The 23,098-nt window shown below is 46.1% G+C and overlaps 1 protein-coding gene across 1 annotated transcript in view; it reads right to left on the bottom strand.

The window, feature by feature from the left end:
• DNAH9 (dynein axonemal heavy chain 9) overlaps positions 1-23,098 on the bottom strand; it is a 313,610-nt gene that overhangs the window by 150,240 nt on the left and 140,272 nt on the right. Inside the window, exons 36-39 of the mRNA XM_066587296.1 lie at positions 17,097-17,270; positions 7,801-8,008; positions 2,468-2,633; positions 1,361-1,463 (exon numbers count right to left, since the gene is read on the bottom strand). Coding sequence (XP_066443393.1) covers positions 1,361-1,463; positions 2,468-2,633; positions 7,801-8,008; positions 17,097-17,270 — 651 coding nt within the window. The remainder of the gene's footprint in view (positions 1-1,360; positions 1,464-2,467; positions 2,634-7,800; positions 8,009-17,096; positions 17,271-23,098) is intronic.

Genomic DNA, 23,098 nt, shown 5'->3' with positions numbered 1-23,098 from the left:
GCTCGGGAACCGCACTCCGCGGTCCCCGGTGACATCTCCTGTCTCCCGGCTACTGAAGGTAGCCGGGAGACAGGGGATTTTAAAATTTCACGCCGCTTCGGCGCTTCTGCGCATGCGCCGCCATTTCCCCCTCGGCGCGCATGCGCAGAAGCCCGTGGCGGCTCCAGATCACCGGAGACATCGTGGAGGATGGAGGTGAGTATTTTCAGCTGCCCTCATGGATCCGATCCATGATGGCAGCTGAAACATTTACTTTTTTTTAACTTTTTTTAACTTTTTCGCGATCGCCATTATCCATTGGATAATGGCGATCGCGGTACCGGGGACCGCTCACCGCAGTCCCCGCTGACATCTCCTGCCTCCCGGCTACCTACAGGAGCCGGGAGCCAGGAGATTTTAAATTTCCCGCGCCGCCAGGCCTTCTGCGCATGCGGCTGACGTAATGCCGCCTGGCGCGCATGCGCAGAAGGACGGCTGCGGGGCCCGGAGCATCGGGACAGCGGGGAGCCGTGCGGTGGACCTCGGTAAGTAGTTTCAGCTGCTCCGATGGATCCGATCCATCAGAGCAGCTGAATATGTCACTTTTTTTGCAGTTTTGTTTACTTTTTTGCGATCGGCGCTATACATTGCATAGCGCCGATCGCAATGCCGGGGGGGGGGCTCCGAACAGCCCGGGATGACAGCTCCATGCTGTCAGCTACCTGCGGACACCGACAGCATGGCGCTGTCACGTCCACAGCCCGAGGGGCACTATTCTCTGCAGGAAGCATGTTTTTACGTCCTCAGAGAATAAGGCCCACTTCGGGAGGACGTAAAAACACTATGGGCTGGTCGTTAAGGGGTTAAAGTGACACATGTCAGATTTGCAAAATTTGGCCTGGTCATTAAGGCGCAAACAGGCTTGGTCACTAAGGGGTTAATATTTTAATTAAGAAGCCATAGTTTGTACTCTCATGTCATATACTGCAGGCCAACCTACTGCTCACTGATGAGGGGCAAATACCCCAGAACTGTCTGTGTATGGTTTTCTGGCTTAGTTACGTATTCCCAATCATTGTATTACAGACTTCTTAAAAAGTTGTACATTGATTTGAAGGAATGCTGCCATCCAATAGGTGGCGCTGCAGAGCTATTGTTCCAAGTTCCTAATTTGCATATTTCATTTTAGAAATGACTTAGTATGGTGGCCGTAGACTTTTTCGCTGAATGTATTTGGCATGCTATGAAAATAATCTAATGGCACAAAATTAGTACATATCAACTTATTACTGAAGATATTGGCTTTTTATACTAAACAACGAAAGGTGCCAATAATGTTAACCACAACTATAGCTGCCATCAGCACTGTGTTACATCTGACCTGTAGCCGGGGGTTAATGGTGAAGCTGCCGGCGGTGGGGTTCATGCAGGACACGTACTGAACGTTCATTATCTCTTTCACCGTCAGCTTGTTCCGGTCGTACCTTCAATGACAGTAACATCGTTTAGTCCACTTTATGGTAAAGTTTCAGCTAATTCTGCAATCGTCTTACACACTCTATGTTATATAATGTATCCAGTCTAGATGATCCTCTGTGAGGTACTGCAAACAGCATGGACTCCAAACTAATGTGTTCTACCTGCACTGATACACTGTAACAAACTATCAGAAGAGAGATTAAAGATGTTGATCTACAAGATGATCATAATTAAACTAGAGATGTTCATTGGTCTGTAACAATAAAACTATAGGGCAGAACCCAATAAAAGATGGTGGGACTCAGAGGAGTAAGGGGTTGAGATTTATTGAAGAAGAAAAAACACCCAATGTGGCCACCAGGGGAATATTTGGCGCCGTTGAAGTATAAGAAATAGGAGTAGGTCCCAATTAATGGATGAATGAATGAAAAACCTTTTCGATGTCTAGCCATTGCAATTTAATGACAGAGGATGGACCCTATAATGCTGTGAGGCACAGATGTGCGAAAAAAAAACAACTGTATCTTACACTGCTCTCCAAAAAAGGTCTTGAAACAATAGGATGAAATATCCAACTTCTCTTTTATTAAGCGAATTAACCCTTTGGAATCCATTATTGGATTCAGGGTTTCCTAGGGGACTTACTCTTTCTGCCAATATACAATGGCGCCATCTGCTGGCTAGAGCCCGTACTGTGGTATGTGACACGCTGGAGAGGCCCCCGACAACATAGCGGCCAGTAATCAACAGTAATAATACAGGCTGAAATGAGAATGTCTTTAGACATCAGTCAGTGGATTGGAAAGGGTTAAAACCAGCAGAAGATAACCCTTCCATCAGTCAACCTGGTTGGTAGCACTTCTATGGTCTGTTTTTCGTCACCCTCCTCTAGACTTTTTGAATCCAGGTCACATATCTGAGACTCAAGATAGGTAAGCAGACATTTTTTGGTTTGCTCCACCCCTTTTCCTTTCTCATGAGGCACAGATGATCCAGCATGGTTCCTTACCAGTGGCAGTAGTCCATGTGTTGCCGAATCAGAGTGTGTGGCTGCACAGTCCCATACGTGTCCACCTCCGGCATGTTCATATCATCAATGAAGTAGATGAGCTTCTTGGTTCCTGGGGGGCCGTAGTTTCTACCAGACTTCTTCTCTAATGGCTTCTCTAGGATGGCTGGAGACAAAGAGGTGAATGCCTTTAGGCATCAGTGCTTGTAATACAACATCCATGGTCCTGTTTGTCATGCAGAACTGTGTCCTGACGGCAGGACAATTGCAGGGTGAGCTTTTGGATGGCAGGACAATGGCAAGATGAGCCTTGGGATGGCAGGACAATGGCAAGGTGAGCCTTGGGACAGCAGGACAATTGCAGGGTGAGCTTTGGGATGGCAGGACAATTGCAGGGTGAGCTTTGGGATGGCAGGACAATGGCAAGGTGAGCCTTGGGATGGCAGGACAATGGCAAGGTGAGCCTTGGGATGGCAGGACAATGGCAAGGTGAGCCTTGGGATGGCAGGACAATGGCAAGGTGAGCCTTGGGATGGCAGGACAATGGCAAGGTGAGCCTTGGTATGGCAGGACAATGGCAAGGTGAGCCTTGGTATGGCAGGACAATTGCAGGGTGAGCTTTGGGATGGCAGGACAATGGCAAGGTGAGCCTTGGGATGGCAGGACAATGGCAAGGTGAGCTTTGGGATGGCAGGACAATGGCAGGGTGAGCCTTGGGATGGCAGGACAATGGCAGGGTGAGCCTTGGGATGGCAGGACAATGGCAGGGTGAGCCTTGGGATGGCAGGACAATGGCAGGGTGAGCCTTGGGATGGCAGGACAATGGCAGGGTGAGCCTTGGGATGGCAGGACAATGGCAGGGTGAGCCTTGGGATGGCAGGACAATGGCAGGGTGAGCCTTGGGATGGTAGGACAATGGCAGGGTGAGCCTTGGGATGGTAGGACAATGGCAGGGTGAGCCTTGGGATGGTAGGACAATGGCAGGGTGAGCCTTGGGATGGTAGGACAATGGCAGGGTGAGCCTTGGGATGGCAGGACAATGGCAGGGTGAGCCTTGGGATGGTAGGACAATGGCAGGCTAATCCTTGCAGCTGCAGGACAATGGCAGGGTGACCCTTGGAGTGGCAGGACAATGGCAGGGTGACTTTTGGGGTGGCAGTCTCTATTTTAAGCTTCATTGTAACCAGCATTTACAATGAAGAAGTAGAGATAGTACAGTTAAAACTTTACATTTAATAAATATGCATTAAAATAAAAAAATCTGAATGTCACCATACAGCTGCCAAAAAACAAGAGCCTAAGCAATACAACGAATATATGCCTGAATAAACCACCAGCGATACACATGCTACAGCCAATAGTAAGTCAGAGCCTCAAACACATGGAACAATCTTACTGCTAGAGGGGTAACCCAGAGAAAATATTATTGATGACCTATCCTCAGTTACAAGCGCCGGCCACAACAAAGAAACAGAGACATCCGCTGCTTCCGCTCCGACCCCTGTGTACTTGTGGCGCTGTCAACTGGCACATAATCAGCTGCACGTCCCGAGTGACGGACCCCGGCGGATCAACTACTGGTGTCCTATCCAGAAGATGGTCAAAATAAAGACGATTCAGTGGCAGCACAGCTGTGGTGCATAACATCATCCAATTCTTGATAAAGACCTCTTTAGGTCGAAACGTCGCCTTTTAACCATGGAGGAATAAAGAATTGGATAATGATATGCGCCACAACTACTGTATGCGGCCGCTGAACCTTCTGTATCCTGGCTGTGCACGGACTGCCTATTACCTATTTCCAGCCAGAAGATAGGTCATCAATAATATTTTCGCCCCATAATGGAGTTTGCACAGTGCGCTGGTATCAGTAGTTCTCCAAGGTCCCAAGAGGTGATAAGCCTTAAAGCACAAAAGCGCTGCCATGCACAGTATTTGCAATTCTGGGGTTCGTTTTTCTTATTTTTTAGACCCCCCATTTGGTGCCCACTGGCACGTCATTCTTCTCACACCTGATCACCCCCTGATGATCCTGCTGTTCTCGGGTGTAACATCATGCAGGGCACTTGGCATTTTGTCAGGGTCTGCTATGGGCTTTGTTTTACGGCAGGACCTCAGAGGTTTACTTCCCATTAGACTCCGGGGTCAGGCAGGGAATACTTGGGCAAGATGCTGCAACATTACCTCCTTGCTACATTGTATCCTGTGAGGCTACACTGTAATACATGGAACCTCTCCTCTCCGGACCGCGGAGCACCACTGATACCAGCACACTGTGTGACTCATTAAGTGCTATTTTGGCGGTAGGATTGTTCCATTACTTATTCTTTGAGGCTCTGACTATCATCGTCTGTAGCATGCATGTTTGTACTGGTTTATATACACATCTATTAGTTTTCTTGCTTCGGTTACTACTTTTTGGCATCTGTAGGATTATATATGGATTTTGTATTTTAATGCATATTTATTAAAAGTTATTGGGAGCCGGCCGACTGCCTAAAGGCCCACTTAGACACAACGATTATCGCTCAAAAGATGTCTGTTGATAATCGTTGTGTCATTTACAGCACAAGATGATCGTATAAACGTTGAATGATCACCTTGCGCTCCCAATGATCCAGAAGACAAGCCGAGCGCTCCAAGCGAAGGATGCAGAAAACAAGCTGGGGGCCGCTGCTTCTCTGCATCCAGCTGTTCCCCGTGGGCAGCGTCCGGCTGTCATACAGCCGAGCGCTCGGAGCGGGGGATGCAGAAGACAAGCGGAGTGGCCCCACTTGTCTTCTGTATTAAGCTGTTCCCCACTCAAAGTGCCCGGCTGTTATACAGCCAAGCGCTCGGAGTGGAGGATGCAGAAGACAAGCGTGGTGTCCCCGCTAGTCTTCTGCATCCAGCTGTTCTCTGCATGGAGCGCCCGGCTGTTATACAGCCGAGCGCTCTGTGCCGGTATGGAGAACAGAGCTGGACCGCTCTGTTCTTCATACCCCCCCTGTTATCAGGGAGCGGGATACAGCTGAAACAATAGAATCAGCTGTATCCCACTGTGTATCCCAGATAAGGCTCATCGTTGTCTTTCAGCATGCTGAAAGACAATGATTAGCAAAGGGAGAACGAAAACTGCACGATGTCAGTGCAGATATACACAACGATTATCACCCAAAAGACGGCTTTTGAGCGAATTTTGAGCGATAATCGTTGTGTCTAAATGGGCCTTAAGTATGTTTTAATTGTACTAAGTATATGAGAACTTAACAAACAGATGTGTCCGCCCTACCTGGCAAAACCTGGTTACTGTTATCAGGAAGCAGCCTGAGTCATCTGTCATTACTGCTCCACATACAGCATTATCTCCAATGCATTGCACTGATCACTGCATTATATAACACTGCCACCTGCTGTATATGTACGGTATTACCATATATATATATAGCAGTACACTGTATATATGACAGTACACTCACAGCATGCCAAACGTTACAAAATATTGGCAACCCTACGTCCCTAAGAGTTGCAGCTTGAAGTACAGAACAATAACTACACTGCCAACTGAGGTACAGGGCAATGACTACACTGACAACTGAGGTACAGGGCAATGACTACACTGACAACTGAGGTACAGGGCAATTACTGCACTGACAACTGAGGTACAGGGCAATGACTACACTGACAACTGAGGTACAGGGCAATGACTACACTGACAACTGAGGTACAGGGCAATTACTGCACTGACAACTGAGGTACAGGGCAATTACTGCACTGACAACTGAGGTACAGGGCAATTACTGCACTGACAACTGAAACACAGGGCAATGACTACACTGACAACTGAGGTACAGGGCAATGACTACACTGACAACTGAGGTACAGGGCAATGACTACACTGACAACTGAGGTACAGGGCAATGACTACACTGACAACTGAGGTACAGGGCAATGACTACACTGACAACTGAGGTACAGGGCAATGACTACACTGACAACTGAGGTACAGGGCAATGACTACACTGACAACTGAGGTACAGGGCAATGACTGCACTGACAACTGAGGTACAGGGCAATGACTGCACTGACAACTGAGGTACAGGGCAATGACTGCACTGACAACTGAGGTACAGGGCAATGACTGCACTGACAACTGAGGTACAGGGCAATGACTGCACCGACAACTGAGGTACAGGACAACGACTGCACTGACAACTGAGGTACAGGGCAATGACTGCACTGACAACTGAGGTTCAGGGCAATGACTACACTGACAACTGAGGTACAGGGCAATGACTGCACTGACAACTGAGGTACAGGGCAATGACTGCACTGACAACTGAGGTACAGGGCAATGACTGCACCGACAACTGAGGTACAGGGCAATGACTGCACCGACAACTGAGGTACAGGGCAATGACTGCACTGACAACTGAGGTACAGGGCAATGACTGCACCGACAACTGAGGTACAGGGCAATGACTACACTGACAACTGAGGTACAGGGCAATGACTGCACTGACAACTGAGGTACAGGACAATGACTGCACCGACAACTGAGGTACAGGGCAATGACCGCACTGACAACTGAGGTACAGGGCAATGACTGCACCGACAACTGAGGTACAGGGCAATGACTACACTGACAACTGAGGTACAGGGCAATGACTGCACTGACAACTGAGGTACAGGACAATGACTGCACCGACAACTGAGGTACAGGGCAATGACTGCACCGACAACTGAGGTACAGGGCAATGACCGCACTGACAACTGAGGTACAGGGCAATGACTGCACTGACAACTGAAATAGAGGACAATGACTGCACTGACAACTGAGGTACAGGACAATGACTACACTGACAACTGAGGTACAGGGCAACGACTACACTGACAACTGAGGTACAGAGCAATGACTGCACTGACAACTGAGGTAGAGGGCAATGACTGCACTGACAACTGAGGTACAGGGCAACGACTGCACTGACAACTGAGGTACAGAGCAATGACTGCACTGACAACTGAGGTACAGGGCAATGACTGCACTGACAACTGAGGTACAGGGCAATGACTGCACTGACAACTGAGGTACAGGGCAATGACTGCACTGACAACTGAGGTACAGGGCAATTACTGTACTGACAACTGAGGTACAGGGCAATGACTGCACCGACAACTGAGGTAGAGGGCAATGACTGCACCGACAACTGAGGTAGAGGGCAATGACTGCACCGACAACTGAGGTAGAGGGCAATGACTGCACCGACAACTGAGGTACAGGGCAATGACTGCACTGACAATGGAGGTAGAGGACAATGACTACGCTGACAATGGAGGTACCGCGCACACATTACCTTGCAGCATGGCTGATGTAGTGTAGTAGTTGAAGGGCACATTCTTGATTAGATACTCGTCGGGGTCCAGGGATGATAACTTCTCTCCCACCAGTACCGACTTCCCAGTGCCGGCATTACCGACCAGCATCACCGGCCTCTTATTCTCCAGAAGTTTGTCCATAAAGTAGCGGACTCGGATGGTCTCAGTGGTGTGAACCAAGCAGGCCTAAAACAGTCAGGAGACGGAGTCCAGAAAACAGACGAGGTTTATGCTGGGGACTAATTGTTCAAAAGTTTGGGGTCACCCAAACAATTTTGTGTTTTCCATGAAAAGTCACACTTATTCACCACCATGCGTTGTGAAATGAATAGAAAATAGAGTCAAGACATTGACAAGGTTAGAAATAATGATTTGTATTTGAAATAACATTGTTTTTACATCAAACTTTGCTTTCGTCAAAGAATCCTCCTTTTGCAGCAATTCCAGCATTGCACACCTTTGACATTCTAGCTGTTAATTTGTTGAGGTAAGCTTGTGAAATTGCACCCCACGCTTCTAGAAGCATCTCCCACAAGTTGGATTGGTTGGATGGGCACTTCTGGCGTACCATACGGTCAAGCTGCTCCCACAACAGCTCAATGGGGTTCAGATCTGGTGACTGCGCTGGCCACTCCATTACCGATAGAATACCAGCTGCCTGCTTCTGCTGTAAATAGTTCTTGCACAATTTGGAGGTGTGTTTAGGGTCATTGTCCTGTTGTAGGATGAAATTGGTTCCAATCAAGCGCTGTCCACTGGGTATGGCATGGCGTTGCAAAATGGAGTGATAGCCTTCCTTATTCAGAATCCCTTTTACCCTGTACAAATCTCCCACCTTACCAGCACCAAAGCAACCCCAGACCATCACATTACCTCCACCATGCTTAACCCCTTAATGACCAGCCCATAGTGTTTTTACGTCCTCCCGAAGTGGGCCTTATTCTCTGAGGACGTAAAAACATGCTTCCTGCAGAGAATAATGCCCCTCGGGCTGTGGACGTGACAGCTCCATGCTGTTGGTGTCCACAGGTAGCTGACAGCATGGAGCTGTCATCCCGGGCTGTTCGGAGCCCCCCCCCCGGCATTGCGATCGGCGCTATGCAATGGATAGCGCCGATCGCAAAAAAGTAAATAAAAGTGCAATAAAAGTTAAAGATTCAGCTGCTCTGATGGATCGGATCCATCGGAGCAGCTGAAATTACTCATCGATGTCCGTCGCACGACTCCCAGCTGTCCCGATGCTCCGGGCGCCGTAGCCGTCCTTCTGCGCATGCGCGCCTGGCGGCATTACGTCAGCCGCATGCGCAGAAGGCCCGGCGGCGCGGGAGACTTAAAATCTCCTGGCTCCCGGCTCCTGTAGGTAGCCGGGAGGCAGGAGATGTCAGCGGGGACTGCGGTGAGCGGTCCCCGGTACCGCGATTGCCATTATCCAATGGTTAGCGGCGATCGCAAAAAAGTAAAAAAAAAGTGTAAAAAAAGAAAAAAGTTTCACCTCCCCTCATGGATCGGATCCATGAGGGGAGGTGAAAATACTCACCTCAGGTCCGCCAATGTCCTCCGGCCGGTGTCTGGACCCCCCGCTGGCTTCTGCGATGTGCCGATGCGGCGCGCATGCGCAGAAGCCGGCGAGCCCGGCAAATTCAAAATCTCCCTGCACCCGGCTGTCACAGATAGCCGAGTGCAGGGAGATATGACTGGGGACCGCTGTACGTGGTTTCCAGTCATATGATCACCGTTATCCATCAGATAACGGTGATCATATAAAGTTAAAAAGTAAAAAAAAAAAAAAAAGTTAAAAGTAAAAAAAAGTTTAAAAAGTTAAAGTTTCATCTCCCCTTATGGATCGTATCCGTAAGGGGGGATGAAATTACGTACCCAAGGTCCCGGATTTGTTCCCTGGTGGGATGTTGATCCGCGGATGTTACCCCAGCTTCGGCGCATGCGCCCGTCAGCATGATGGCGGTCGCATGCGCAAAAGTGAAAGATTGCCCAAGAAATATAAAATCTCCCTGCTGCTGGCTACAAAAGGTAGCCAAGAGCCTGGAGATGTCACGGGGAGCCGCGGTATGCGGTTACTGGTCACGTGATCGCCGTTATCCAATGCATAATGGCGATCACGTAAAAGTTCTTTAAAAAGTGGCAGTTTCATTTCCCCTCACCGATGCGATCGGTGGGGGGAGATGAAACATCTTCTCGGAGGCTTCCGCATTTGAATCCAGATGCGATTATCCTCCATGGACCCTTCCGGCTGCTGCGCATGCGCCCGCCGGCAAAATGCCGGACACATTTGCAGGAGCCGGGAAGCCCAGGAAATGTTAAATCTCCTTGCTCCCAGCGACCAACGGTTGCGGAGTGCTTGGAGCAGTGACCGGTGGCCTCGCTGAGCGGTCCCCGGTCACATGATAAAGTAGCGAACTAACATTAGGCCGGTCACGCGTGACCGGAGAGGAATTACAGGTTCTGCATGCGCTTGATCAGCGGTAATCCACGGATCAATCGCATGCATTGGATTACACAATTCCCCCCAATTAGCGGGTCGGAATTACGTAATCCACTCGCAGAAACAGAACACAGCATGCTATATTTTACCACGAATATCTGCGACCTAGAGCCCTTTGTGCTCTATGACCGCGGATATACTCGCACCCCATATGCAAACACATTGTGTACGGGCTGCGGGTACCCGAGTCATCTCTAAGCGACGGCGCGGGAAATGCAAACAAAAAACCGCCTGTGTGAGTAGGCAGTTATGTGCAGTACATTACGCAACCGTACGCAGGGTCACAGCCGGGCTCACAGCTGGAATCCGCTGCGGGCCTCCGCAAGCAGATTCCGCCTACGGTTACGTGAGCCCGGCGTTATTCAGACCGCTACCTGTAATCCGTAATTTACAAGAAGCCCCGGGAACGCTCGCCTTCCTGCAGTTCCAGGAGCAGCTTGTTGAGCGCCTTCTCTGTGAGACCGCTGCACCGCAGCAAGATTACAAAGCCTCACAGCGCCACTTTCTATACCCCATCCCCGCTTCTGAGGTTACGAAATACCCCCCAAAATACATGAGAGGAGGAGGGGGGGGGATACCCGGTTTTCTTGCCCCATGTGCCCAGCCCAACCAGCCTCCGTAATTACCCCTGTCTTCGGACATAAAACGCATTTATATTATTACCTTTATCTAATATTTAGGGAATGCCAAAAAATGGGGATGGCGGGGGGGGGGGGGGGGAGGGATTATTTTTAGGAAGTCAATTTTTTTTCTGTATAAGTGGGCAATGGGGCCTTGAATTTATTCAGTTCTGCCCTGAAATCCAGCGGGCATTCCCTCCATTATGGGCCTAGCCATGTGTCCTGTAAGTAGATTAGGGCCACAATGGGTATGTTTCTGAACAGGGGACAAACAGGGGTATCCATTTTGGGGTGAAAGTCTTCATTCCTATGTACACTATACAAAAAAAACAGTTTTTCAAATTGACAAAATTGCCAAACAAATGAAAATCGTAATTTTTTCCTTTTGCTTTGCTTAGATTCATTCAAATACTTTGGGGTCAAAATATGCAGTACACCCCTAGATGAATTTGTTAAGGGGTCTAGTTTTTAAAATGGGTCATTTGTGGGGGTTCTCTATCGTTTTGGACGCTCAATGGCTCTACATGTGGGCAATGGGGACTGGAATTTATTCCGTTGTACCCTGAAATCCAACGGGTGCTCCTTCCATTATAGGCCTAGCTATGTTTCCTTTAAGTAGATTAGGGCCACAATGGGTATGTTTCTGAACACGGGACAAATGGGGGTATCCATTTTGGGGCGAAAGTCTTCATTCCTATGTACACTTTCCAAAAAAAACAGTTTTTAAATTGACACAATTGCCAAAAAAATGAAAATCGTAATTTTTTCCTTCTGCTTGGCTTAGATTCATTCAAAAACTGTGAAGTCAAAAAAGTCATTATACCCCTAGATAAATTCGTTAGGGGGTCTACTTTTCAAAATGGGGTCACTTGTGGGCGTTCTCCATCGTTTTGGTCACTCAATGGCTCTACAAGTGGGCAATAGGGCCTAAATCTCCTTCAAGCAAAATTTCTGTTCCGAAAGCCACCGGTTGCTCCTTTCATTTTGGGCCCCATTGTGCATATAGACGTAATACTAGGGCCACAATGGGTATGTTTCTGTGCACAGGACAAACAGGGGTATCCATTTTGGGGTGCAAGTCTTCATTCATATATGTGTGGTACAAAAAAAACTGCTTTTGAAATGACAGAATTACCAAAAAATGAAAATCGTATTTTTTTTCCTTCGGCTTGGCTTAGATTCATTCAAAAACTGTGAAGTCAAAAAAGTCATCTTACCCCTAGATAAATTCGTTAAGGGGTCTACTTTTCAAAATGGGGTCACTTGTGGGCGTTCTCCATCGTTTTGGTCACTCAAGGGCTCTACAAGTGGGCAATGGGGACTAAATCTCCTTCAAGCAAAATTTCTGTTCCGAAAGCCACCGGTTGCTCCTTTCATTTTGGGCCCCATTGTGCATCCAGACATATGATTAGGGCCACAATGGGTATGTTTCTGAGCACGGGAGAAACAGGGGTATCCATTTTGGGGTGCAAGTCTTCATTCATATATGTGCTGTACAAAAGAACTGCTTTTAAAATGACAGGATTACCAAAAAAATGAAAATTGTAATTTTTTTCCTTCGGCTTGGCTTAGATTCATTCAAAAACTGTGAAGTCAAAAAAGTCATTATACCCCTAGATAAATTCGTTAAGGGGTCTACTTTTCAAAATGGGGTCACTTGTGGGGGTTCTCCATAGTTTTGGTCACTCAATGGCTCTGCAAGTGGGCAATGGGGCCTAAATCTCCTTCAAGCAAAATTTCTGTTCCGAAAGCCACCGATTGCTCCTTTCATTTTGGGCCCCATTGTGCATCCAAACGTAAGATTAGGGCCACAATGGGTATGTTTCTGAGCACGGGACAAACAGGGGTATCCATTCTGGGGTGCAAATCCTAATTTTCATGTGTACTATAGAAAAAAGTCCTGTCTTTAAAATGACATATTTGCAAAAATATTAAATTTTTGTTTTTCTCTTCTAAATTGCATTGACTCCTGAAAAAAAAATGTGGGGTTAAAATACTCATGACACCCCTCAGTGAATACGTTAAAGGGTGTAGTTTTTAAAATGGGGTCACTTGTGGGGGTATCTATCATTTAGACTCCTATGAGCCTTTCCAATCTTGGATTGGTGTAGGAAAACAAAGTGTTCCTCAAAATGCTGAAAAGTAATGTTACATTTGTACGTCTCCTAAATGGTTAAAAAAAAACGAAAGTTTTTCCAATGTGCGCCCAAAATAAAGTAAACGGATGGAAATATAAATCTTAGCAAAAATTTCTATATTATGTTTGCACATATTTCAGATATTGCAGTTGAAAATGTGAAAAAATGACGATTTTTTCAAAATTTTCCCAATTTTGGCGCTTTTAATAAATAAACACAAATTCTATCGGTCTTTTTTTTCCACCTAAATGAAGTACAACATGTGGCGAAAAAACAATGTCAGAATCGCTTGGATATGCAAAACCTTTCTGGTCTTTTTCCATGCTAAAGTGACACGTGTCAGATTTGCAAAATTTGGCCTGGTCATTAAGGCGTAAACAGGCTTGGTCACTAAGGGGTTAACAGATGGCGTCAGGCATTCTTCCAGCATCTTTTCATGTGGTCTGCGTCTCACAAACGTTCTTCTTTGTGATCCAAACACCTCAAACTTGGATTCATCCGTCCACAACACTTTTTTCCAGTCTTCCTCTGTCCAATGTCTGTGTTCTTTTGCCCATCTTAATCTTTTTCTTTTATTGGCCAGTCTCAGATATGGCTTTTTCTTTGCCACTCTGCCCTGAAGCCCAAAATCCCGCAGCCGCCTCTTCACTGTAGATGTTGACACTGGTGTTTTGCGGGTACTATTTAATGAAGATGCCAGTTGGGTACCTGTGAGGCGTCTGTTTTTCAAACTAGAGACTCTAATGTGCTTATCTTCTTGCTTAGTTGTGCAACGCGGCCTCCCACTTCTTATTCTACTCTGGTTAGAGCCTGTTTGTGCTGTCCTCTGAAGGGAGTAGTACACACCGTTGTAGGAAATCTTCAATTTCTTAGCAATTTCTCGCATGGAATAGCCTTAATTTCTAAGAACAAGAATAGACTGTCGAGTTTCAGATGAAAGTTCTCTTTTTCTGGCCATTTTGAGCGTTTAACCCCTTCCCGCTCCAGGACGTACCGTTACGTCCCGGGAGCCTGGTACTTCCCGTAAAAGGACGTACCAGTACGTCCTGGAGATAGCACGGGATCACATAAGATCCCGCGCTATCCCGCAGCGGGAGCCGGCTGTCAGTCACAGCCGGCGTCCCGCTCCAACAGCGGGGGGACATCGGAGATGCGCCCGCCGCTGTTAACCCCTTCCCTGCCACGATCTAAGTAGATCGCGGCAGGGAAAGAGTTCACAGAGGGATCGCGATACCTGTGTGTCTCCGGCTGGAACTCGCGATGTTATCGCGATAGCCCGGCCTGTCACCATGGCAACAGGACGCCAGACACTTTTACTTTTACAAGCGATAAGGCATGGCAGAGCAGTAGCTCTGCCATGCCTTATGACAGCGATCATAGGCACAGTGATGCAAGTCCCTCAGAGGGACTCAAATAGTATAAAAAAAAGAAAAGAAAAGTGTAATAAAAAGAAAAATGTAAAAAAAAAATGTAAAAAAACCCCTTTTTTATGCTTTTTCTAATATTAGCATAAAAAAAGGGTAATAAAACCTAAAACCCCACATATTGGATATTGACGCGTCCGTAACGACGTGTACAAAAAGTTGAACATGCTTTTTATTTTGTACGACAAAAAGCGTAAAAAAAACGCTAAAAAACAGAGGCAAAATGCTAATTTTTAGCATTTTGCCTCACAAAAAATGCAATAAAAGTGATCAAAAAAGCCGTACATTACCCAAAATGGTACCAATAAAAACTACAGCTCGTCTCGCAAAAAATAAGCCCTTAAAGAGCTCCGTACATAGAAAAATAAAAAAGTTACATGACTTTGAATGCAGCTATAGAGAAAAAAAAAATTTCCATGTTACCATACCGACCCGCAGAAAAAATTTAGTGTGTCATTTATGCTGCATGATTAACGCTGTAAAAAAAAAAAAAATCTATGGCAGAATTGATGCGTTTTCTCTCCCTGTTATCATTAAAAAAAAAAAAAAAAAATGTTACGATATTGTCTATATACCCAAAAGTGGCACCGATAAAAACTACAGATCGCCACGCAAAAAACAAGCCCTTATACGGTCGCGTCCACGGAAAAATAAAAAAGTTATGGCTTTTGAAAAATGGAGATGGAAAAATACCAAAAAAAATCGCTTGGTCCTCAACGCCAAAATAGGCCGTGTCATTAAGGGGTTAATTGGCCCCACAAATGTGATGCTCCAGAAACTCAATCTGCTCACAGGAAGGTCAGTTTTGTAGCTTCTGTAACGAGCTAGACTGTTTTCAGATGTGTGAACATGATTGCACAAGGGTTTTCTAATCATCAATTAGCCTTCTGAGCCAATGAGCAAACACATTGTACTATTAGAACACTGGAGTGATAGTTGCTGGAAATGGGCCTCTATTCACCTTTGTAGATATTGCACAAAAAACCAGACATTTGCAGCTAGAATAGTCATTTACCACATTAGCAATGTATAGAGTGCATTTGTTTAAAGTTAGGACTAGTTTAAAGTTATCTTCATTGAAAAGTACAGTGCTTTTGCTTCAAAAATAAGGACATTTCAATGTGACCCCAAACTTTTGAACGGTAGTGTATATACAGAGTATATCAGAAGGTATATACAGAGTATATCAGACGGTATATACAGAGTATATTAGAAAGCTGCAGAACGTTGGACGATGCAATGAAGCTATAAAACACAGCGAGACGACGTTGGGACTAAAGAGAAAAAACTGAAAAAAGTGGGAAAAAAACAAGTTGTTGTCCAAAGTTATTTTTTATGTAGTATAGTATAGTCTGAATGCCATAATATTAGAGATGAGCGAGCCTCGCTCTTCTCGAGTAACTGCATTCTTGTCCGAGCGTGCTCTGAGGGGCGGCGGGGGGTAGCGGGAGGTAGCAGGGGGAGAGAGATCTCTGTTGCGCCCCGTGGGAACGTCCCCTGACGGTGTTAGTTGCTGAATAATTCGGCTCATGTGAAAGAGCCCTACGATTATTTTAGGGAATCGTTATTTATGTAACCATCAGTAATAATATTCTTCAATAGAACGTAACTAAGCGCATTCGAGGTGTATAACGCGCCAGTCACACCCCCCCAGTGGTGCCACCTTTACTGGTTGCCGTTACCGCTTCCCTCTCATCAGTGAAGGCCCTTTACTGAACATCCGTAAGAACGTTTGGTCCCGGTCACATCCCAGCGATCAGCTGATCACGTTTTTTTATATGTGCTCGTTACACTGATGGTTTACCAGCAGCACACCCCCCCGTGTAGAGAGGGGGGGGATGCCAACAATAATAGAAGCAAACAGCCAAACTATCATAAGTCATGAACAATCCTGTGGGGGTCATTCATTCCAACAAGTGTCCAGGGCAAAAGTAATAGCAGCGATCAGCTGACCAGATCGTCATCGATCAGTGATCTCACGGTGATTTGTCTGCCTGTGCAAAAAGTTTGTAGAGAAATACCTTAAACTATCCTGGGGTCTAACTCTGCATAAGGGACAGGAAAAGACAAGAACGGCGTCTCTAATGACAGAAATGTGCGAACAATGGCGATTAGCGCGTTGGATCTACCAGCTTTATGCTGCACACAATAGTTCCGGGTCTGAAGCTGGCATTTTATCATCTCCGTTAGAGATGCGAGGCGCGCTGAGCAGGTCTTCAGAAGGATCAAAGTGAGACGCAGCCGTATTGTTCGCCATTGTCTCTGTTGTATATAATCACATTTCCCTGCTGAGAATAATGTGCTATATATATCAACAGTGTGAAGCCTGCGGAGAAGCCGGGGCTGGGTCACTCCGACGCGCACATCGCATTGTCGCTCCCTGCTAATTCAGTGTCTGCACCGAGCATGCGCCGCCTTGGAGGTCCTGTGTGTGCCGGAATCCTAACTTCAGCTCCCACAAATACAATTCATTACCTGGTTGGCAGACTTCAATCAGCAAAAAGTGACTGCAGCTTTGGGTGTGACTGGAGACAATATAGTCTATGAAGAAAAACCAAGCAAGCAAGCATGTAGAGATTCTAGGGAACAGACCTGTAAGGGCATGTCTGGATCAAACTCAAACTTAGGGATAAGTTTAGACCACGGCTCAAACTTCTTGGTCTCTGTGTCGATGTAATAGTCGAAGACTGTGCCCTGCGACGGGAACTTGATGGTCTTGAATTCTGTAGTCCACCATTTACTGAACTCCACTCTGTAGTCAATCAGCTGGAGAAGAGGGGAAGTCTTGTTAATCACACTGGAATCATAAAATCAAATCATCATCCCCCCCGTCCTGGGTATTAACCCCTTCAGTGGCAGGTTAATTATTACCATGTCATGCCTCACACTGAACAGTTAGTATTATGGCAGGGAAATCTCCGGGGCTTGTTGTACTGACCATGCAGTAAAAACCCCGGAAGATGTCAGATGACAGCTCAGTGCTCTACGCATTTCAGCACTAGAGCTGTCCACGGAAATCTTCCGGGGTTTAACTGCATGGTCAGTGCAGCAAGCCCCAGAGATTTTCCGGGCGTGCCACTAAAGGGGTAAGGGAGGTCTATTTAATAAGGTATAAGACATGGTAATCATAGGGTCTGGGCTACGGTGAAGACGTCCGTGTCTGTTCATGGACAGACTGTAGATGCTTCATTCTTTGTTCCCTGCTGCTGTTTGTTCATCTAAGGCTAGTTTCACACAAGCGATCGCGATTTTGCTGTGAGAAAATTGCAGCAAAATTGTGTTTTTATTCCCAGGATTTTGGGGCGTCAGCAATGCTTCTTCTTTTAGAATAATCTCACATCAGGCCGCCCGTGACAAAAACGTGCAATTTTTTATCGCGAAAGTCAATAGGACTTTCTAACGTTAAAATTGCATTGCAACGCAAGTTTGTTGGAGGAGACTCCATAGGGAAATATGGGAGATGGAAAAGAAAAACAACACACATTGCAGAAAGATAGAGCATGCCGTGATTTTTCATTCTCTTAAGATTGCACAAGCAGCATATCACGCATCTCCTTGCAGATTGTACACACATTTGTGCATCGCCATTGACTTCTATGGGGACTTTGGTAAGCAAGTGCGCAGGAAAATAGTGCAAGCCGCGTTCTTTCCCTGTGCAACTGATATGGGCAGGAAAAATATGCCCATGTTAACATTAAAATCAGTGGGTTCTATTCATTGCATATTGCGCGTGCAAATATGCCCTTGTGTAGCCAGCCTTCTACACATGTCCAATGCTGCACTGATCTCCCAGTACAGGACTGTGACATAAGGAGAACTGAGAGTACGGCTTCCTACACAAGGGCGAGCGCCATGGCAGGCCACGAAGCCCGACTGATATTGTACTTCTCAGCGCACTTTATACATGGGGTTGGGATTTGTTTTCCTGTCAAAAACCGCCTCCCATCCCTTCATTAAAGTTGCGATCCTCCGGCCCGGCATTCAGCCGCATCGGAGGTTCAGCAAGAGTTTCCTATTGTTGTCAATGGGAGACATCACATGGCACTCGCGTGCAACTCGCACACCGTGCAATGTGTTCTCTGGCTCCACTGAAAACAATGGGTGATGTGTTCCGGGAACGCGCAAAGATAGGACATGTCATTCAAAAGAAATGGGTTCATATTTGTGCGTCCCGCAACACACAAATCTCACAAAACCACAAAAAAAGAGCACATCTGTATCTCATTGGGCTAAAGAGCCTTTTAGTCCACAGAAGGGATGGGTCGCACATGCGTGGGAACTGAGCCGGCCACATCCGCACAGAATACTCAGCGTCTCAGTCCGTGAGTACATTGCATATTCACAAACTGAAATCTGCGTACGCCGGTGTGAATGAGCCCTTAGTGACAGATAAAGTACTGCTTCTATGAAATGAGGGGGCGAGGGGTTAGGAAAGCCTTTAAACTTTTAAAGGAACCAATTTTATCCACCAGTGCAGCTTTAACAGGACATTGCCCAAATCTGAAATTTCCGCTAGTTAAAACCTCCCTTTATAGCTTACCACCTGAGCCAATTCTTGTTTTAACCCTTTGCAACCCAATTTTGGATTCAGGGGTTCCTAGGGGGCTCTCTCTTTCTGCCATTTTACAATGGTGCCATCTGCTGGCTAGAACCAGTACTGCAGTATGTGACATGCTGGAGAGGCCCCCGACAATAGAGCGGACAGAAATATACAGTAAGAATACCCTGCCGGACGTCTTCCAACATCGAAGCTGTACAGACTTCAATCAGAATGTCTTCAGACGTCAGACAGTGGATTGGAAAAGGTTAATATTCCCATCTCCACCTCCCAAGGGCCGGAACCTTTTACATTTGTCGCTAACATACCCATGTAAGCTCTTGTTTTTTGAAGGACAAACTGTAATTTTAATTGTATCACGTACTGTCTCACAAAACATAGTGAAAAACTAAAATCTAGTGCCATCTCTGCCTGCTGGGAGGACACTGTAACTACTATTAACTTGTTAAGTCACATAGATAACAGGAGCCTCTACTCATCATCAGTAACTGTGATAGGAGTTTATCCCCTTCCCTCTGAAGAGCCTGTGTGCTACAGTCCATGCAGTTTCATGATACAGGGATTGTGCTGACAGAGCACAAAGCGAAGTAATTCTCAGATCGTCACAATGAGATCACATGACTGAACTGAAGATAAGGACTGCAGAAAGTTTCAGATAGATAGAATAAGTAAAGAAGGTAATACTAGCTGACTTATATAATATGTCGAGCTGGGGTGAAAGAGCTTCAGGCAAGTCCATTTCTTAGATTCCCACAATGAAGCCTGGGCAGCGAGGTGCGATGTTCTGCAGCAGCACATCCCTTGAGCACAGCTAAGCCAAGGGCCAAGAGAGAACTGACTTCTATGAGTCTTGGTATACAGTCACTACTTCTCCTCCGTGACCCCGGGGGGGATTAGACGTCCCTCATTCAGGTGTTTGGTGTATCTGAGAGTACCAACGTTCTGCAGACAGACAACAGTAAAGGAGCAGCCGGGCTGATAAAGGGCTTAAAGTAATTTTATTTGCAAAAGCTAGTTTTTAACCTTTTTTCTTCTTCCCCTTTTTGCAACAAAAACCTTGACATTTCCAAGCCTCTTAATATCGATTTAATGGTTTGGCAAGAGATTAAAACTTAAAGCGCGGAAATGAAATGAGTGACCTTAGGCCGATCTACAGGGAGGAACCGGAGCTGGGAAGAAATGTTATTTTCATTTAACAGTTTTTTCTTTTAACATGTAATCCCAGGCTAAGGGGTGAGGAGACATAAAGGGAGGAGGGCAAGCCATTATAGATCCCCCCATTGTCCGTGTCCTGTGGATGATTGGGGGGGGGGGGGGGGGGCGTACCACCACTGCAGCTGGTCCGGCAGCTCGGGGGGCCTGCAGGGCCCAGTATGCCTGTCCCAGCACAGCGGTTGGCCCTCCTTAGTTTAACTTTTGTTTTTTAATCTCTTGAGGGATTTAGTAAAATAAAAAACACCCATATGCCTCTTTTACTCACTCCACACGGCTCCAGTTTGCTGCTGACTTACAAGTAGCAAAATCACATGACAAACACATGGGATAGCGCATAATTGTAGGGAGCAAAAAAGGTGACAATATATATATTTTATATTAGTGCACATAAGTGAGCAATAATAACTTGGCACATACTGTCTGGGGCTTACAGGCAGCGGAAAAAGAGGGATACTAGTGCAATGTGGGGCATCACAGATGACACGACTACCTGGGCAGAACAGATGGGTAGGTAACATAGTATGTAAGGCCAAATGAAGACAATGTCCATCTAGTCCAGGTTGTGTGGAGATGTAGAACATGAAGGCAGGTTGTTGGATAATTCAGAAGCCAAAGATGGCTGTGTGACATATTCTGCAAAGACAAACTGTGAACGGGAGAAGTCATCATGGTGGTCTAGGCCAGATGGAGAAGGAAAGTGAATGACCCTAATCAGGACGTCACCTGTGATCACTGGAGGTAACTGGAGTGTAATCGCTTACATAGCCTGCAAAGCACCTGTATAGAGCTGGTATCTACCACTATATGATCACTGTATGGGAGTAATATTGGTGTCTGTATGGGGATTTTCTCAGTAACAATTTGGTGGTATTACGGGGTCATGGTCTGGGGGTATTATTTGGCCCTTGTATTGATCTTTGTAATGGCCTTTATTCAGTAACAGTATGCTGGCATTAGTCACCATTTGGTGGTAATATGCAATAATGTGGCAGTACTATTTGATCCTTATATTGTCATGTTGGTCTTGGTATATTGGGTTTGGTTCAGTTAAAGTATGAAAGATATAATAGTGATAAGATCTACACAGTATACATACAGTATGCAATATTACTCAGCACTGAGCTCTGTCATTGGCTGCAGCAGCCTGTGATGTCCTGCACACAGCCTGCTGCAGCGTGGAATCAATAAATCTCATGGGAATCTCAGAACGGTTATGGGGACACAGCGGGGAGCTGGAAGAAATGAGTATGGGCGTACTTGTTTTTATACATGGGGAGCCTATTTATATAAAAACTGAATAAGTAGGGCAACCCATTTGATCATCAGCTATCAACCCAAAAAACCACCAGGGCCAGAGAAGGCCCAAGAGTCTCTGGGTGGAGGCCATCAGCATGGACTGTGCTACTGTAAGTGCAGGAGGAGAGGCAGTCTCCCTCCAACCTTGACCAGATGACAATGGCTGCTGCGATAACCAGGCCGCAGACTGAAACCATCATAGTTTTAAGACCTCTTCCTTCCAGCTGTACTCCTAAATGAGAGTGCTTCAGAGTCTGTGAGGACAGCATCAGGGTGGGAGTTAATGCTTGGGTCCATGCATCAAACCCTCATGGACACAAAACTGTGAGACCAGTTAATGCTTCAGGAACATGGGCGTCGCAGTAGAGAGGAGACCCAGAGCCGAGTCCAACCATGAAGGATGTCCTCAGCCCTGTATCAAGGAGTTTCCTCTTGGGACTAGCAGCAGACTAAGACTGTTTGCACTGTAGATGAGCTGGCAGGCATGTCAACTGTTAAGGCCCATGTAGACACAACGATTATCGCTCAAAAGCCATTTTTGAGCGATAATCGTTGCATGTAAATGTGCCCATCTTACACTTTTCTGCTGAACGATGGATGAAATCGACATGAAATCCATCGTTTGGCAGAACAGCTGATAAGAAGGACCGCACGTCATGCCCAGGGAGTGCTGATTACAGCTGATTACATTGTCTCAGCGGCTCACACGCTACTAATTTGTACTAATAGGCATTAGTACCAAGTAATAGTTTTATGCAAAAATGATCGCTCAAAAGCCATCTTTTGAGCAATCATCTTTGTGTCTAAATGCACCTTTACTGATGGATAGACCTGTTACCTCCATGTAGTTGTGAGGCCTGAATTAGATCGTTTATATACAATGTCAAAGTGTAGATAACTTTTCAAATACCTTTTCAATGACATTCAGAATAAGCTGCCACGTGTTTGTACATGAGGAATAGAACTATTTCTGGCTACTATAGGGCTTGTTTAGGACATTTTCATCATTTTTCCCCCTCTGCAGGTTGTATCTCCAATTCTCAGTCTTCCATGAGCTGGTGGGTGCTGTGATGTTTCCCATATACTGCACACGGAGAAGAGAATATTCTGCTCCCTTATCTGTATCACTCATATACAGAGAAGCAGCAGCACAGAGGACAGCAGGACTGAACAGTGTAGATATGATTTCAGTAGCAGTAAGGCAGTAAACACTATTGGTGGCATCACAAAATTATCCCCATCCTATGTATAGGGGTTAACTTTTTAATTTGGTACAACCACTATAAAGTCACAGTGTCCTCCTGTGGAGTGTGAAGTATACATATACACTGTTCAGTAAACCGTGAAGTTTCTGAAATTGTCCGAGTCTCCAGCGGTCATTTATTTCTGCGCCATCCATAACAATCTGCCTATATAGTACTGCGCTTCAATTAACTGTATAACAGAGGCCCCTTTTTATGATGGAAGTCTATGGTCTGATTGTTTGCATGTTTTGCAGCAACATATTAACCCTTTGCAATCCAAT

This window comes from Eleutherodactylus coqui, chromosome 13 (assembly GCF_035609145.1).
Source record: "Eleutherodactylus coqui strain aEleCoq1 chromosome 13, aEleCoq1.hap1, whole genome shotgun sequence".
In the NCBI taxonomy this organism is placed as follows: Eukaryota; Metazoa; Chordata; class Amphibia; order Anura; family Eleutherodactylidae; genus Eleutherodactylus; species Eleutherodactylus coqui.
This window is presented reverse-complemented; position numbering and strand designations above follow the sequence as displayed.